General features: G+C 51.7%; 1 protein-coding gene across 1 annotated transcript in view; it reads left to right on the forward strand.

Annotated features, from left to right (window-relative positions):
- The window catches only part of DNAAF8 (dynein axonemal assembly factor 8), a 95240-nt gene extending 80211 nt beyond the window's left edge, over nt 1-15029 (forward strand). The window contains exons 27-32 of the mRNA XM_051632005.1: nt 306-400; nt 2506-2626; nt 5297-5514; nt 7084-7169; nt 11261-11330; nt 14857-15029. Coding sequence (XP_051487965.1) covers nt 306-400; nt 2506-2626; nt 5297-5514; nt 7084-7169; nt 11261-11330; nt 14857-14934 — 668 coding nt within the window. The 3' untranslated portion in view covers nt 14935-15029. The remainder of the gene's footprint in view (nt 1-305; nt 401-2505; nt 2627-5296; nt 5515-7083; nt 7170-11260; nt 11331-14856) is intronic.
- The last annotated feature ends 3930 nt before the right edge of the window (nt 15030-18959 follow it).

The following is an 18959-nucleotide window of genomic DNA, read 5'->3' on the forward strand; positions in this document are numbered from 1 at the left end:
ATTGAAGAGTTTCACAGGCTCCTTAACACTGTTCCCTTGAGTGCACTGTTAGGAAATAGAAGGAGTCTTGTTTACATGGAGAACAAGCTGAGCAATAATAGGACAGAATCAAAATAATAAGAAGGCAGTGAAACTATTCTAAATATAATGGCTTTAAATGTTTGCTATTACTGTACAGAACAGCTGGCCTTGAAAGCAATTACTTCAATAAGTTGCACATCATCAATCTCAGAAAGATGAGTGTGAGTCTAGAGAATGTTTAATTCATGGCCTGAGAGAATCTTCTCATTGTATTTATCTCTCAGGCTCCAAATCCTATCCAATAGCTGTCCGGGATGTGAAGCTGTTTTTCCCAGAAGGGCTGTGCTGCTCCGACTGGCAGACATTAGAGGAGGAAGAGGTAGGATTCTGCCCTTTCCTGAGAAGTGTCCTGCTGTGCCAGAGCAGTGGCTTTGGCCTTGCTATCCCAGGACTTCTTCTTACCCTTTTTTTTTTTCCCATTTGCTGTCTGTCTGTCACCAGCTGCCAATTTTCTTCCCTCTCCTGTGGGTGTTTCTACCACCACGTGCTAACTTTGGGTTGACCCAGACAGTCTCAGTGGAAAAGGGCTTGTTCAGATATGTTTGTTCAATAACCTGGGCTGTAAATTCAGGAGGGCTGAGGGGCTCATTCTTCAGAAGCAAAGTTCCCAGATGGAGTCAACATTGCTTTGGAAGCAGGTCACAGAGAGGGACAGCAGCAGCATCGCTGATTGCTAAGACACAGTTGGCCCAAAAACTGGGTTTTTGCTAGAGAACCCCAGACTGGGTTGGAAGGGACCTTCAAGATCATCTAGATCCAACCCCCTGCATGGGCAGGGACACCTCCCACCAGCCCAGGTTGCTCCAAGCCCCATCCAACCTGCCCTTCAACACTGCCAGGGATGGGGCAGCCACAGCTTCCCTGGGCAACCTGGGCCAGGCTCTCACCACCCTCACAGCCAAGAATTTCCTCCTCATGTCCAACCTCAATCTCCCCTCTGCCAGTTTTAATCCAACACCAGCTTTTCTCACGTGGCATTCAGGAATGGAGGTGAAGTGGGAGCACTGACAATGTAACTCCCTGGCTGCCACGTGTCCCCCACAGTCTGTGAACACCCACATGCTCACAGCGTGGAGCTCTGCCCTATTTGTGTGGCAAGGCTGTTGTCCCTTGTGCCCTGCCAGAAGAGCTACCCCTCCACAACAATGGAAAGGGTGGTGCCATCTCCTGTAAGACATCTCATGCTGTGAAGTTCAGGCAGCTGCTGGGTGCCTGCATCCCTCCCTGCTCACAGGTAGAGACATAGAGTCTCAGACTCTTGGCTTGTGTTGTAGGCAGTGCCCAGAAGCCCACCAGTACTGGCGTGGGCTGCTCCTGCTCACCTGGCCCTTCACACCACACTGGGCTGTGATTCAAACCATTGCCCTTTGCCAGTGGCTAAAATCAAACTCTCATCTTTCCTGTTCAGCTAGTTTTGTGTGTCATTTCCACTCTTATCTTCTCCAAACCAGAGTGTGAAATGGTTTGGGTTATGCCCAACTAAGGGATGGAAATTTTTGAGCCTTGCTGTTTCCGTGGGGCACAGAGGCAACCCAGGTGGGTTAGTCCATGGAGACTAACCCTGGAAGTGGAAGCAGCCACATCTGTAATATGCTTCACTACTGTGGATGCTGCCCCTCTGCAACTCAGCATTATTGAATCATTAAGGTTGGAAAAGATCTCTAAGGTCATTAAGTCCAAACATCAACCCAACACCACCATCCAACTAAACTATGTCCCCAAGTGCCATGGCTACATGTTTTTTGAACACCTCCAGGGATGGTGACTTCACCACTGCCCTGGACAGCCTGTTCCAGTGCCTGACCACTCTTTCAGTAAATAATTTTTTCCTTAGTTCCAATCTAGACCTCCCCTGATGCAACTTGAGGCCCTTTCCTCTTGTCCTATCACTAGTTACTTGGAAGACCAACACCCCCACTTGCTCCAACCTCCTTTCAGGCAGTTGCAGAGAGCAAGAAGGTCTCCCTTCAGCCTCCTCCAGCCTGAACACCCCCAGTTCCTTCAGCTGCTCCTCCAAAGTCCAGAGCATCATGACTGGGCTGTGCTGGGACACTCAGATGTGCCAGTTCAGTCAGAGATGGAAGGAAGGGAGCTGCTACACACCAGTGTGGCACGAGATAAAGCTGACAGACCCTTCCAGTCCTTGAGTGTCTGGTCTTGGAAAGCTGGCAGCAGAGACCTTAGAAAGGGGACCTTTAAAAGGGTGACAAGATGCTGTACTGAATAAACCCCCAATTAAAACAAAGACTGTTCTGGTCTCTCTAGGCAAGCGGGTGTTTTCTAGGCTGACAATTACAGACCCACACACCACCAAAAGCTTCACAGCTTGCCTCAATCAGCCTCGGAGAAGTGTTACCCTTTCTGATGAAGTAATTCATGGTGTTCACAGGGCTTGTCACCCGCTCCCTGCTTTCCCTCCTGCAGATCTCTAACCTGCAACGTGACCCCGTGGCCAGCCTGGAAGGCACCAGGCAGCGCAAGATCACCCGCCGTGGAGCAGGAGGGTCACTCCGTGTGGTGGGCTCTGAGCAAACGTGCAGGCTTGGTAAGGAAATGCTGAAGATTGAGATGGTTATCGATTAATTGGACAGCAGGCCAAACCATCTGGTGGCAGCAAGATTTGGTATTGATGTCCTTTCAGAAAGGAGAGACAAGCCTGAGCTGCGAGGAGCAGCTCCGGGCTTGTCCGAGCATTTAACAGTTTGCCTGCCAGGCTCTTCCACTGCCAAGGGCTTTAAACACAGGGTGGTTGGTTCAGAAGGGCTGACCTGTCACCAGCAGGAGAACAAGCACTGTCACCACAGCGAGTGTAACACCAGCTCACGTTTCTCTGCTGAGCTTTTACAATGTGTTTCAGCACCAACTTTGCGTGTCCATTCAAAGTCTGCCACGAGAGGCCAAGACCCCGTGGGGATGGGTGGTTTGGGGACATTCTGTTCTTGGGTAGATAAATAACAATGTATGCAGGGAATGCTTTTGGCAGTGTGGACATCTGACTCTCAGGAACTGTTCTCACTGAGTTCCCACTAGCTGCTGAACAGCTGCCAGCTCAAAATGAATTCCAGTTATTGCTGGTCTGACTTTGATTAGAAGTTGAAGCTTCAGCTTGTCCATTTCCCTCAGATGCCAAGACTTTCTCTGGACCTTTTTCTGTTGATTTGACTTGATAGGCATGAATACAACCCAGGCTGTGATGCAGCCCCATGGGTATCAGGAGATGTTAACGAACACACGGGGATGCTTCCATGTTGGGATGTTGGGGATTGATCCCAAGCCTTTCTTAACAAGCAATGACCAGGTGAGCATCCATGTGGTGTTCACTGGGGATCAGACTTGTTTGCGCCCAGGTCATTCTCAGTCCTGCAGCTTGAGTTGATGTGACTGGCAAGCAGCTGCAAGAATGTTCCTGTGCTACACCCAGTTGCTGCCATTGTTAATCCCAGCAGGAAAACTACCACCTACCACATGAGGAAAGGCTGGGAGAGCTGGGGCTGCTCAGCTGGAGAGGAGGAGGCTGAGGGGGGATCTCCTCAGTGCTGGGCAGTATCTACAGGGGGTGGCAGGAGGGGGGACCAGACTCTTCCCAGGGGTGTCCAGTGACAGGACAAGGGGCAATGGGCACAAGCTGGAGCACAGGAGGTTTAGCTTAAACATAAAGAAAAACTTCTCTCCTGTGAGGGTGGCAGAGCATGAGAGCACACATAGAAGTGCAAGGAGGATGGTGGTGAGTCAAGGCCTTTGCCTCCATGACAGCAGAGCTGCTTGGTAGGCATCAAATCACTGTTGTTCAGGGTGTCTCTGAAGGAGGATTTTCCCAAGGTAATGATGAATTAATGATTTCCTTTCAGTTCAATTTCCTTTCAAAGAATTCTGTCTCGTGTTGGCTTTGGGCTGAGCTCTGCACATGCTTTATGCTCATGACAGAAGTCACACATCCTCAGGCAAGCTTCTTTTCTCACACTGCACACTGATACATCAGAGCCTGGCTGCACAAAGGCTTCACTGCTGCCTGCAGGGAAGGGTGAGGCTTATCTCATAAGCTCACGGATGTTCCTGAGGAGCTGTGTGGCTCCTGAAGCAAGAGGTTGGCAACTGTGTGTCAGGAAGAGCAGCTTTTTGAGGTGACCAGTCTGCTCCGCGTGTAGCTCTCTGACCTTTTCAGCTGGGTAAGCTGCAGAGATGTGGTCACAGCTCTGTTGTGTTTCCTGTGGGGTGTGTAAGCTCAGGCTGTGTTCAGAGCACAACACTGCAGTGAGAGGAGATGTGCAGGTCTCTCCAGTCCAAAATATCCTGTGTCTCTATTGCTGACAGGAGGTTTTTCCCCCATTAATTGACTGCAAGATGGGAAAGGCCCAGCCCTGCAGCACAGGCCTGCTGTGACTGAAGTACTTCCTGATTGTCAGAGGAGACTGCAGAAGTTAAACTAAACTAAAATTAAAAATAAGTACTTGTTGTGGCAAAAAGCACAAGTATTTGGTGAGCTTTGGGCAGCCAAGTGTTGGGAGCAGATCTCAAAAGACGTGCCTCTGCTTTCCTGGTGTGTGAGGATCTATTTGCTTTGAAGATGCCTAAGCAGAGTCAAAAGGAAAGCAGCGTTTGTGTCTCCGAAAATATATTTCAACGAGTTACTGTCCTGGAAAAGCAAGCACACGTGATTTCTGAGCTGTCAGGCACAATATAGGAAGTGCCTCCAGCAAGGCAGGCACATCAGGCACTCCAGGGTCTCCCGTGAACACTAGAGGTAGCTCTTGCTCACAAGGAAACCTCTGCCATCAGCAAATCATCACCTCAGAGCTGCTGCCTGCTGGGCAGACGGATTTACCATGAGGAAAATAGGAAATACGTTAAGTCTCATGTATGCTGATCAGAATTCCAGTTTGGATTATGCAAGCAGGTGGATTAACAGATTTCTTGGCTTGGAAGAAACGAAATGGAGTGGTATCTCCTGCAGCAGAGCAGCAGCTGTCCTTGTCTGACTCCTGAAATGGGGTCACTACTGCTGGCTTGTGATCCCCACGTAGGCACACAGCCCTCTGACAGCTGAGGATGAGCAATTGCATCTGTGAACGTCCCCAGCCATAGAGCAATGCCTGAGTGCCTCTCATCTTCCAGTTACTTGGCTGTGGCAGGGAGCAATTACTTACAGGATTGGCAGTTGATGGGGAGGGGGAGATACAAAATAAGCCTGTGCTGTGTTTCGATCTTTTCCCAGCAGATCAGCCATTGCTTGGTAACCTCTGCCAAACCACTTGCCTCCTCCTGCCTGGGATAATCCTTCGGGGTTCAGAGCACCCCCCATATGTGGAACTGCTTGAGCAGCTTCTTGGCCAAGGTTTCAGTGTCACTGGAGCTCGTCTCACCGTCCTGGACGCCCCACAAGCTCACTGCATCTCTGAGACACTCAGCAGGGCCAAGTGCAGTGTTGCAGCAAAGGTAGGAACCAGCTGGAGCTTGTGCTCTGCTTCCTTAGCACAAAAGAGGAGCTTTTTACTGCCCTCCTGTGCTGAGGTGCCCAGTAAACTTGCTTTGGTAGCAGTCTTAGCCCAGCACTGAGCTCTGCTAGCTCTGGTGAGCAGTGTGGGCAGCGTGCCGGGACAGCTTGGCCCTGCCTTGTGTCCCTGTGTCTCTGCTAGCTCACTGACACCTCGCCTTGACACCAGCACCTCTGAGCAGGTCCTTAGTGTGGATGACACGTCCCTGTTCAACATTTTGTCCCATTCACCTTCCAGTGGGCAGTTGTTGCTGTTAAGTATATTCTGCTGCCGTGGCCTGTCTCGTTTTCCAGGCAAATGCAGGTTCTTGCTCTAATTTCTCCCTGTTAATCCTCTTCCACAGTGCTAAAGAAACCCCTCCACATTTTGGACTGTGCCCTGGAGCTCTGGGCAGAGATTTTGTTTCACCTCTCAGGTAGCTGGTGCTGACAGCTCGAGCTGCAGCCCAGCATGGGGCCTGAGCAAGTGCTCCCAGGTCCTCAGCACGAGTTGTGCTTCTGGGGGGAGCAGATAACACTGCTTTCTGTCACTGGAGTTCCTGGCCCAAACTGCTTTTCTCTCTGCTCCTGGTGTAGGAGAAGCCACCATGTTGGGAACCTTATTGGGGCACAGCTGTAAGGCAGAATATGCGAGAAAGTGCTGTCAGGAGCAGAGAGTAAAACAAAGGGGGAACTCCTGGTACTGGAGGTAGCAATCAACAAAGGGCTGTCAGACACACTCAGCAGTCCCTCTGAAAAAGTACAAACACTTCTGCTTCCAGCCTTTCAGTTAGAAGAGTCTTGGGTGTTATCTGTAATGAGAACAGGTAGGATCTATTCAGGTTATGTTGTGTTTTTTTTAAACTGACAGCATCCCTTTGAAGTACATCTGTATAGAACTAGCAATTACATCCAACATCCAATTAGTCTAAGCACTAGTTTCTTCTCCCCCAGTTCTCCTGAGGATGTCATTCCTCTGCACACAGGAATGTGCACAGCTCTCTAGGAAGGACAAATCAGTGGATGGGAAGGAGAGCTGTGGCAGTGACACTGCTCTCCTGGCAATGGAAACCCTTCCTCCTGTCAGAGATGAATTACTCTGGGCAGAGCTGGTGTGTTTCCAGCAGGGCTGAGCCAGAGGTGACCACTACAGCCTCTGCTTTCCCTTGCCAGAAGGGAAATGGGCTCCTTCAAGTAATAAGCCTTTCTGCTATAATATCTTCTGCTATAATCTGGAGTTCTCTCCGTATTCCTGCTTCCAGCAGACTTAGTGACTGAGTAACACACCTAATAACCTGCTTATTTTCACTCTGAGGGAAGGGGACAGGAATACTGGTGTGCCACAGGAGCAGGGGAACTAACAGGTCAGAGGTGACACTCTTCCCATTTGAAACACTCTGTTGCTTCGTGGCTTCCATCCCCTCACACAGCACACGAGCAGTTACCTGTGCTCTCAGCCCTCCACCAGTGAGCCTCACCGACTCATTTCTGTGGATACCAACACCAAAGCTCTGTTCTTCCCTCTCCTGCAGTGTTCCCTCTTGCTGGATGGCTTGTGCCTGGTGCTGGCAGCACAGCGAGACAACGCGGTCCTTTGCTTCGACTCCCTGCTGGACAGGTGAGTGGGGACAATGTGGCTTTGTCAGGGCTGTCCTAACCCCCTGCTAGGGAGTTTGTGATCTGAAGGAGAGCAGCTGACTTTCTTCTCCACAATTCACTGCCAGTTCAGACTCTCCTCAGGTGTTAGGTGGCCCTCAAAGGCAACCCCTTCTTCTGAAGTTACGTTGTTACCACGGGGTCAGCATCTCAGAGCATCCCCCACTTTCAAAATCCTGGACCTTAAATACTGAGTTGTGTTGTTTGTTAAGGGCTTGGAGTGTCTGTGAGGCTTGGAGTCCACAAATACAAGGAATTTTCTGAAATAAGGGCTCAGATTGGGCATAGACCTCTGGAATGGATCAAATTCTGAAGAGAAATGTCTTAGTAGGTTCTGTGTTTGCTAAGGAAGAACCCCAAACCCAAGAACTTAAAATAAATGCCAGAGAGTAAAATAAAACATCAGCCTCTAAAATAAATCACCAGAAATGGGAGTTGAGGATTTTTAAGCCTGATAAAACAAACAGAACCCCTCTACAGGGACTGATTAGTGAAATAGAATGATTATCAGGCTAATTAACCCACTGTCTCCCAAAGGGAAAGTTCCCTTGCACAGGGGCTGGGATTTGGCAACGTGATGGGTAGTTCCTGCACGTGGTTTCCTCTGGGATAGGAAGTCAAGAGAGCCTGGTTTTCTGACAATTCCAGTAAAGAGCACTCCAGCACCCACACTGATGAGGCTGTGGTGACATTGGCTGTACCATCTAGAGGACTTCCAGGTAACACTTGTCCGTGGGACATGAATAAGGAATTCAAGTTCACAAGGATCAGGGGGATCAAATCTGAACATCCAAGTTGGTAGACACCTTGGAGTTCTCATCCTTTGAAATGTTATGGTGCTCAGTCACAAGGCCACACCTGGGAAGTTGGAACAAATGTCACCAGTAACTTTTCAAAAATGTTTTTGAAGCTCCTGATGAAATGTGGATCTATTCCTCCCATTCATTTAAAATCACACCCTTGGGACCCCCATCCTGAGCCTCTCACCTTGCAAGGTACAGCACCGAAGGGAAGCAAAGAGCAAGTTGCTGAAGTCCTTTCCATTGAGTTTTCTCCCACTCTTTCCCTGGTTTAGAGGAAAAAGGTGAGCTGTTGGGAACCCCAGAGATCCCTGCTGAAGAGAGTGGCTGGCAGCAGAGCTGGCAGCTGAGACCAGATCCTCCATCTTTTTATTTTCCCTGGGCTTTTTCTCATCAGAGTCATGAGTCATGCACAACAAGAGGTGCTCAAACAGGTTGCCCAGGGAAGCTGTGGCTGCCCCAGCCCTGGCAGTGCTGAAGGGCAGGTTGGATGGGGCTTGGAGCAACCTGGGCTGGTGGGAGGTGTCCCTGCCCATGCAGGGGGTTGGATCTAGATGATCTTGAAGGTCCCCTCCAACCTTCACCTCTCTGTGATTCTCTGAAGAGCAGCAGCAACTCAATCCTTCCCTCTCCTGTAGGCCTCACTGGGGAGATGTCTCATGGTTGCCAGTCTGAAGGCAGCACCCCCAGAGCAAACCTTGCAGTCATGGCCACTCACAGAGAGCCAAGGGGCTGAGAAGGAGGAAGAGGAGGAACAGATGCCAGTCTCAGCTGCATCTTGCACTGCTCATCCTGCTTGGTGCCACTGTGGCTCACTGGACAATGGATAAACTTCCTTGCCAAGCTGCAAACTACACATGCATAAGTTCTGGAGCCATTTAAAACCACCTCTACAAAAACATGCTTGCCTTCATAACCAGTGAGGCCTGTGGAAGGGAGGGAACAAGGTGTGCCCAAGGATGGGGAAGAAAGGAGCCAGCAATCCTTGGGTAGATCAATTTTAGCCAGCAGGAAACTCCCACCCTTACTGTATCAGGAGCCATCGTGCTGTTTAAAATCAACTTTGCAAATATCTTTGACAACCCAGCCTGGCTTGAGCTGGTGTCTCATCAGGACACTTCATGCTAAAAGGTCTTCATTGCTTAGTTCATAAACATTTCAAAATAATGTCTGAGGTTAATTATACTCATGACTCCATCAGCAGGAGCCACGGGATGTGTCTTGTACTGAGTGAATCTCTGTGTGTTTATTTCCCTCTTGCTGCCACAGTCCTGGATTCCAAAACCTGCCCAGGCTCTGGCCTGCATTTCAGCTGCATTGCTGAAGCACCACGGTTTTTAAGAGATGATTTTACAGCCCTGGGAGTTGATTCACAGCTGGGCCACCTTACCTGGGCTTTGTGCTGCAGGGAGAAGCCTTGCCATCTGTGTGGAAGGCTGGGGTATGAGGTGAGAGGTGGGCTGTGATAGGGAAGAGGAATCAGGTGTTGAAGGGACCAATGTGGGCTTTGCTAGTGTAACTGCTGGTGGTTCAGAGCCTGGTAAAGCTTTCCCAAGCCAGCTCTAGCAGTGGCACAGCAAGGAGAGACCTCCAGTCCCTGCAGGATGAGCTGTGCAGAGCAGTTGCCCTTACAGACAGAAACAGACCCTCAGAACTGGGCAGTGCTGGTTGTCCAGCAGCAGTGCCCGCTCTGTCCAGTCTCTGGGTATCTCTGAAGGGATTAGTTCTGCACCAAAGGGCAGGAAGAACAAGAGAAGGGGATAAAATGCATGGAGGTGAGGGCACAAAAGCAGCCTGGGAGCTTGAGTAACTGCCAAGAGCGGAGCCAGAGCAGGAATCTGGGAGAATCTGGGAGGGTGCCAAGGGCAACTCACAGGGCAGAGTGAAGTGAGTGTGTGGAAGAGGTGAGGGGCAGCTGCAGCACAGCTTCAGAGTGGTGGGCACCAGAGGGAGATTCCAGTGGAGGAACTGACACAATCCTAGCCACAGACAAGGAAAAATGATGCGGGACTTACCTTTCTTGTTCTGCCAGCATCCTTCTGCCTGGCTCTCCAATCTCTGAAGCATCAGAATGTTCCCTGTCAGAACTTGTTTCTCCAGCCAGATTTCCTAGCTGCAGGGTGGCAGAGGGAAGAATTCACAAGGAGATTCAAAGCAGCTCCTGGAAGAAAAGCACACTCTGCTTTTTGTGCACCACCCCCTAGATTTAGATACCTTAGTAGGTGATACTGATTGAATAGTGTTGGCTCCTCTGTGGTTGTCTGAGCTTCTAAAAAGTACTTTCAGATGCCCATAAGATTGTTAGGACCTGTTGTGCACGGGTCCTCACCTAGTTGAGGTTGTACTGAACTTGGTGAGGAGAGTTGGACCAAAGCACACAAGAAGTGAGCTGCATCAGAAGACAACTGGACTGTGCCTTCTGCCTTCCTGGCTTTGGACACTGTCGTGCAATCAGGACAAGAGCCAAGTGTTGAGGAACTTAGCTGGATGTTTTTCCTCCCTGTTGAAACATTCTTACCAAGTGTTAATTGGTGTTGGCACGGAGGGATGTTATCCCTATAGGAAGCTCATCTCTGGGAGCTTTGGAGGGAAAGGAGGTGTAGAAACCAAGAACTGAACACATGAGAGGTAAAGCCTTGGAGCTGTTGAAAACAACTGCAGGAAAAAAAACTGTTGCCAAGCACAGTACCTGGCTATGGGGGCAGGGAGCAGGGAGTGGTTTCCAAAGCCTCTGGAGAGTTTTCAAGCCTAAGACTCTGAGCCTGGGCTTAGTCTAAAAGGCAATTTTGAAGTTGATATCTTGACTTTGAGTTTTTCTTCGGTAAGTCGTGTGGTCAGCTCTCGTGTGGCTTGAGGGGGAGAAGAGCAGAGCAAGGACCAGTGGAGCAGCCCCTGCTGCTGAGGCAGCTTTAGGGAGTCCTGGGCTTTGGGGGAAACACACAGATGGTCTTTATTGAGAAACAGAGCCTTGCACAGACCTACCTGCCTTCATTTCTGTGTATTTCCCACTGCCCCAGAGACCCCATTATGCAAGAGGTCGTTACTGTTTGTTTGAAGGCTTATATTTTAAGAATCCAAATCCATTTATACAAAGCTATGTAAACCCCAGGATTTATCTGTGTAAAGAAGTTCAGCAGCAGATGCACATGGCCAGAGCTGCTGGCACAGAGCATAGTCCTCCTCAGAGCTAGGTCATCTGCTCAGACAACTGAGATGGCAAAGTAACCCTGCCTTCCCTTTTTCTTTCCCCCAGGGTCTGTTGGCAGAAGCAGTCACTCCTGGATACTGCACAGCACCTCCTTTATCCCCAAAATGAGAAACAGGCAAGTAGAGAAGTTTATGGCACAGATACACACCCTCTGTGCCCCTGTGGTGAGTGAAACGTGTCCAAATACCTTGGAGTTTGGAAGAAAATGTCAATGTCTATGAGACAGAGCCCACCACGTGGTGCAAGGTGGGACCAAAACCCTGTCAAAGTGTCTTCCACCTTACACTTTGAACCAAGGGATCTGGAGACTTTGATAAAGATTCAGATGTTGGTTACTTTTTATGAAGAATCAACACTTGGTGTTACACTTACTAAGTATGTAAGTGTCACTAACAATCTGATACTTGTCCAAAATTGTATAATCATAGAATGGTTTGGATTGGAAGGGACCTTCAAGATCATCTAATCCCAACCCCCTGCATGGGCAGGGACACCTCCCACCAGCCCAGGTTGCTCCAAGCCCCATCCAACCTGCCCTTCAACACTGCCAGGGCTGGGGCAGCCACAGCTTCCCTGGGCAACCTGGGCCAGGCTCTCACCACCCTCACAGCCAAGAATTTCCTCCTCACATCCAACCTCAATCTCCCCTCTTCTCCTTTTGATCCATTCCCCCTTGTCCCCTCATTACAAGCCCTGCTTAAAAGTCCTCCCACCAGCCCAGGTTGCTCAGGGCTCCATCCAACCTGCCCTTCAAAACTTCCAGGGATGGAGCTTCCAATGTTCATTCAGCCCCACTGCCAAGCTGGCACGTGTCCTGTGTGCAGGTAGAAGGAGCCCAAATCCAAATGGAAGAGGAGGAATGAAGCCCTTAGCCATCCTAGGGATGGGCTGGATGAGTATTTTCTCAGTGGCTCATCTCAAGAAAGGACACATTATGCTCCAGGTTTTGCAACACATGGGGACAGCTAATGGGAATAAACTGCATAAATACCTATAAAAACTCTGGCTATAATCATAAAAGTTGAGTACAAAACAAACAAGATCCCTTTTGCTCCCCAAGAAAACCCAGCAGGAGAGTGAGATATGTTTGTAACGTCACGAAACATCTCAGGGCTGGTGCCTTCAGTACCAGTGCTTAAAGGACTGAGCCTTAAAAGAGCCTTCTTTCAAGCCTGGGTTCTTGCTTTTAAACCAGCCAAAACCCCCCCAAACCTTCCCCCAAAGTGGACAATTGCTGTTTTCAGCAGCTTTCCCAAAGGCTGGGTGGAATCCCCCCCGGGTGTAGCAGGGCTGGTGGGTGCTGCAGTGCCCGAGGAGGTGCTGCCTGTGCAGCTCTGGCAGGGGCTGTCACAGCACAGCTCTTGCTGCTACCAGGGTGCCAGGCTGCTGCCAAGCAATGTGACAGGGCAGCAAGTCCAGGCTGCTTTCTGCTTTGTTTTGAAAAGGACATTCTGTATCTCTGGCTGATAGAAACATCCCTCCTGCTTCCCGGCTGCGGGGAGCCGGGCTGTGGGGAGAAGGTTGCTGGTGCTTTTTGTGAGAGATGAGGGAGAAAGGAAATATGTTGAGCCCTTCTCCCTGCTCCTGGCAGCCTGGGCCACTCAACCAAATCCCTCTGGTGCTGGGGGAAGCAGGGGCTACTCACAGCAGCTCATCTGGGCCAGCAGTGGGTGCAGAGCTTCTTTTTACAGGATTTTGAGCAGGGCTTGTAACGAGGGGACAAGGGGGAATGGATCAAAAGTGGCAGAGGGGAGATTGAGGTTGGACATGAGGAGGAAATTCTTGGCTGTGAGGGTGGTGAGAGCCTGGCCCAGGTTGCCCAGGGAAGCTGTGGCTGCCCCAGCCCTGGCAGTGTTGAAGGGCAGGTTGGATGGGGCTTGGAGCAACCTGGGCTGGTGGGAGGTGTCCCTGCCCATGCAGGGGGGTTGGGAATGGATGATCTTGAAGGTCCCTTCCAACCCAAACCATTCTATGATTCTCATTGAGGCTTCCAAGAAGCACAGCAGCAAGTGATGTTTGTTTTCAAACGGGCCTTTAGCTTGGAATTTAGAAATCACAGTGAGAGATCTGAGGAGCAGGCTCACCAGGGAATGACTGTACCTCAGAGGATGGCCCTAAAAATGGTGTTTGATCCTCTGATCTCCTGCTAATGAGTTTATGAAGTGCCAGCCAGGTTTTCCAGGTCAAAGTTAATGAGAACAACATGATATCAGGCAAAGTTCAGGGGAGTTAAAAGAACATGGATTTCAAATCCTTGTGGTTTGAGCAGAGCAGCAGTGTTTACTGGTAGGTTTGAGCCATGGAAGGGAAAAGGACTTTCATACTCATTCCCTGTGTCATTTGGGACTAGGCAATAGGATGAGAAATCAGCTTTCCAAGTGTGGACTATTTCCATGCTGTCCTCTGTGTCTGGGCTAGTTGTCTTGCCTCCTCCTGCAGTCACTGAGAGAAGCAAGTGTTTCTCCAGCACGTTTCAGCTGCCCTGTTTCAAAGACCTACTTTAATTCATGCTTTGGAAGTTCCTTATTCTCAGGCAGTGACCCTGCAGGTGCCTGATCCTCCTGCAGGCTTATCTTGGGCACACACAGAGCAGCTCACCTCTGGAAGTGACAGAGCCACCTTTTGCTGAACCTCTCTGAGGCAGTCCTGGGTGTCCCTGCAGCCAGTCCATACCCGAGCTGGAACCTTCTCAGTGCTCAGAGAGCTGTCAGGGAGTGCTGTGCTCAGCCTCAGGACTGGGATGTCCTCTGGTTGGACAGCTGCTCCTCACATGGAGCTCTGCAGGAGGGCTGGGATGAGGTGGTGAGGCTGGGGTGGCTGTCCCTCAGTGCCAGTGCAGTGTCACTGACCTGCCACCAGCAGTGGGCCAGAGCAGAGAGACTGCAGGGTCTCTGCAGAGCTGTTCCTCAGGAAGAACCCATGGATGTGCAGTCCATCCTCCACTGGCAGGCAGCACCAATCCCTCCATTGCCTCCAGCCCTGAAGCTGTTGCCAGCAGCCACAGTGGCTGCTCCAGCATCTCCCTCCCTGCAGAGACAGTGGAAACCTTGGGCTGGAGCAAAGCAACACAGGGAGAACACATCCCAGCCCCTCTTGGCAGGATTCTCAGCCCCTCAGCAGCAGGCAGAAGGGCTGGAGTCCTACACAAGAAATCTAAAACTTAGGAGGAGAGGCAAAGTGCTGGCAGGAGGAGGGCCCCAAGAGCTGTGTGGGGTGGGCTCTCAGCACAGCTTCAGGGAAACATGGGGTTCAGTAGCACAGGCAGAATTACAGCCTGGTCCTTAGGCCCTTGGTGCTGAGCAGGCAGCCCTGTCTCTGGAGCAGCCAGGCCAAAAGAGCTGCACAGGAGGGAGGCTTGGGAGGGAGGTAGATTGACCCCTTGGCACTTTGCATCTTGTTGGTTTTCCTCAGTTCCTTGAAAATGTGAATCTTGAGAACAGCCCAAAGAGTGGCTACAACCAGCAGATCTTTCCCTGCTGTGGGACCAACCACTTCTGTGCTGGGATTAGTTCAACCTTGCCAACACCCTCAGGATGCTGCTGCCTGCAGCACATACAAGGAACCCAGCTCTGAAAAGAGGTTTCTTTGCCATGCCCAGCAATCAGAGCCCTCCCCTCACCCTTCTCTTCTCTTCTCCCCAGGCTGAAGAGCTGCTCTGTTGCCTTTTTGACTCCCTGACCTCTGAGAGCATCCACCAAATTGAAGCCCAGCCTTGCTAGCCAAGATGGTCACAGCCCCCATGGGTGATGCTGCTGTGGTGGGTGTCTGTGCAGATGGACACACATGGAGTCCCAGCCTCTGAGAGCACTAATATTTGTTTGTCATTAAAACATAAAGTCTAAAGGATGGTATTAACATCAGTAAGATGAGTGGTGGGAGGAAGGATCAGTCCCCAGGAACAAAACTTTCTGAACTCTAGCTATGGTTTCCAGTGGGATGTGTTCAGAGACAGTCTGCTTGAGTTGGTGGAGCAAGGGTTGGAGAATTCCTCTGGCTGGGACAAGCTCAGGAAGTAAATACAGAGCCAGGGGTTAGCTGCTGTCATCTTCTCAGGGGCCTGGAGGCTTCATCTTCCCCAGGCCCCAAAGACATCGTGGAGAGACTTGGTGTGTGTTTGTTGAACCAAAGACAGAACAACAGATGGAAGTAGTGGGAGGGCAGGTTGGATCCCTGGAGAGTTCAGTACATCAGGTAGAGCTACTGAGCAAGCTTAAAGCTGGACAGCTTAGTGTTCACTTGCTTCTGCTCCAGCAGCCCTGCCACCAGCTGCCTGTGTCCAGCTCCCTGCCCTGGGCACACAACCTGCCTCTTCCTCCTCCTCCTTCAGCAGCTGCTGATCCTGGCACCATTCCTCCTCAGAGAGTCCTTTCTGTCAGCTCTCCAGCCAGGAAGGAGGTGATCATACCAAGGTCCTCAGTCTTCCTGGGACCCACTGGGCAAATTCATCTCCTTTAAGGAAGACTCTTCCCATCTCAGGAGGCTTCATGTTCCTCTCTGCCCTGCTGAGGCAAAGACCTAGTTGTGCATGTTCTGGACATCACGGGCACAGCAAGAACATTCCCTGCTCATTCTTTAGGTGATATGAAGGCAGAGCTGGGTGCAGCTGCCTGGCCAGCCCACCTCTGGGTGCTGCTGGCAAGGTGAGCCCCTTCTGTGCACAGCTGCTCCCTCCAGGAGAGCCTGGTTGAGTCCTTCTCCTCCCCAGCCATTAGCTGCGAGAATCCACCTCCTCTCAGAGCTCTGTCCCCTTGCAAACCAAGCTGAAACGACCCACCAAAGTCCCAAAGGTGTTAGAGCTCTGGCCCTGCAAGTTCTGCTGCCTCAGCTGGATATTGTCTTGCCTCAGTCTCTCCCCTTCTCTAAGCTCCCTTGAAACAGCAACCACAGGTTCTCGTGGTCAGCTGGGTGACATGGAGAGGGGACCTGCTCCAGCCTTGTGCAGCAGTTTGGTGTCAGAACTTGGAAGCACCCTCCAAACCTCTGCTCCCTTGGTGAGCCTGCATAGGCTCTTTGACCTCTGCAGTGGGACTGAACATCTCCTGAAGAAAAGCTCCAGCTGCCCTGCTCCCCTGGGAGGACAAGGTCCCAGGAGTCAGCCTGACAGAAGAGCCTGCTCTGCTCCTGCAGCTAAGTGGGCCATTTCCTGCACTCCAGGCACATTTCTCTCATGCTTGGAAGCCACGTCCAGCTCTGAAACTAATGAAAATTTAAAGGATCCACCCCCAGCACTTGGGGAATTTGATCTGAAAAAGGAGAATGTTGGGATACAAGGCAGCTGAAGGACAAGACCTCAGAGCCAGGTGCAGGAGAGGGCAGGGGAGGGCAGCAGCTCTGCCACCAGCCAGCTGAGTGGCACCTGAGCCACCAGCACCATGTCCCACTCACCTGGGCCCTTGGACCTGTGAAAAATGGGATCATGAGGAGCTGGACGTTGGGAGGTGATGCTGTGGTGGCTGGCAGCAGTCAGCCTGGGGTGGTGACACCCCGTCCAGACAATCCTGGCCCAGTCCAAGCAGGAGTTCTCCAAGCTTGGGAGCAGGAGTTGAGACCATGGCTCAGTTATCCATGTAAATATCAGGGAATTGTGGAAAGGTTTGGGTTGGAAAGAGCCTTAAAGATCATTCAGTTCCAACCCCCCTGCATGGGCAGGGACACCTCCCACCAGCCCAGGCTGCTCCAAGCCCCATCCAACCTGCCCTTCAACACTGCCAAGGATGGGGCAGCCACAGCTTCCCTGGGCAACCTGGGCCAGGCTCTCACCACCCTCACAGCCAAGAATTTCCTCCTCATGTCCAACCTCAATCTCCCCTCTGCCAGTTTTCATCCCTTCCCCCTTGTCCTCTCCCTCCCTGCCCTTGTCCCAAGTCCCTCCCCAGCTTTCCTGGAGCCCCTTCAGGCACTGGAAGCTGCTCTAAGGTCTCCCTGGAGCCTTCTCTTCTCCAGGCTGAACCCCCCAACTCTCCCAGCCTGGCTCCAGAGCAGAGCTGCTCCAGCCCTTGGATCATCTCTGTGGCCTCCTCTGGACTCTCTCCAGGAGCTCCATGTCCTTCTTATGCTGGGGGCTCCAGAACTGGACACTCCTAGAAACCCCCAGGGCCTGGCACAAAAGACATCCTGCTCCACACCCCCTCCCAGACGCTGCTGAGGCCTGTGCTGTGTGAGCCCCACCACGCTAAGCCCCCTGCCTCAGTTTCCCACGTGTGAAGCAGAGGTGACAGCCCTGCCATGGTCCCCAGGTGCTCCAGCAACAGCAGGAGATGGGGCAGCACCCAGACATGGTGCAGGGACAAGGTTGCTGCTGTGCCTTCCAATCCCACCTTAAAGCCCAGTGAATTAGTCTCGGCGTCACAAACCAGCACCCCCTGCACGGAGCAGGGGAGAGAGAGAATCATCCTCTGATATTTCCAAAATGCCAGCATTCCATAAATAACCTGACCAGCCTTTCCTCCCAGAGCCCCCCCAACTCCTCCCCTGGAGAGATGACAACCAGGAGCACCAGGGACCCTGCAAAAAAAAAAATCCATCCTCTCTCCCTGCCGCTGGCTCTGGCACAGGGAGCAGCAGCTCACACCCTCTTGTTCCCTGCAAACTGCCCCAGGGCAGCCAGGATTAGCTCATCGGAGCTGAGGAACAAATCCACGGTTGCTACAACCAGGCAGAGAAGGCAGATTGGATCCCAGGTTGCCAGCTTTGCAGCTGGCTCCTGCTTGGAAACAATTCCCTTCGATTATGAAAGCAAGAAATGGGAGTCCAACCCCCCCCTAGATTGTTTTGCTTCCTAGGGAAAGAAAAGGAATGGAATTTGGGTTCCAAATGATGCAGAATAGTCTGAATTCCCCACCCTCTGGTGCCTCCCCTCTTGCTGGAAAAACCAGAGCTGATCAGAAAGGAGCTTTGTTCTGCTGCCAGTGGCAGTGCTGCCTGGGTGCTGGAGAGGGAAAGCACAGGAGGTGGCATTTGGTGTTAACTCCTTAGGGTGCTGAGATAGGAAAGGTGGGAGAGCCCATCTCCCATTTTCCTGATCATCACCTCCCTTCCATGGGCAAGTGCCTGGGGGTGCTGAGCAGCTCCAGCACCCTTGGGTGTTGTGTTGGGTTGATTCCCAGCGTGGAGGGGTCAGTAGCTCTTCCATGAGCCCGTTGCTTTAGGACACATGGGTGTCCTGGGGGGATGCAGGGGTGCTGGGTGCTCTTCCCTCCTGCAGGCACAGGCACTGGGGAGCCACACTCGTGTCACAGCTGTCCAGCTCACTGTGTCCTCCTGGGTGACAAGGGCAGAACTTGCTAATGATCAGTTAGGTCTAGAAATCACCCCGTGGCAGCAGGGACATTGAGACCATGGGATCATGGAATCATAGAATGGTTTGGGTTGGAAGGGACTTTCAAGATCATCTATTCCCAACCCCCTGCATGGGCAGGGACACCTCCCACCAGCCCAGGCTGCTCCAAGCCCCATCCAACCTGCCCTTCAACACTGCCAGGGATGGGGCAGCCACAGCTTCCCTGGGCAACCTGGGCCAGGCTCTCACCACCCTCACAGCCAAGAATTTCCTCCTCATGTCCAACCTCAATCTCCCCTCTGCCAGTTTTAATCCATCCCCCTTGTCCTCTCCCTCCCTGCCCTTGTCCCAAGCCCCTCCCCAGCTTTCCTGGAGCCCCTTCAGGCCCTGGAAGGTGCTCTAAGGTCTCCCTGGAGCCTTCTTTTCAAGCTGGGTGAGTGGAGGAAAACCACAAGGGCTCCCTTA

Source organism: Apus apus, chromosome 14, assembly GCF_020740795.1.
Source record: "Apus apus isolate bApuApu2 chromosome 14, bApuApu2.pri.cur, whole genome shotgun sequence".
NCBI classification, from domain to species: Eukaryota; Metazoa; Chordata; class Aves; order Apodiformes; family Apodidae; genus Apus; species Apus apus.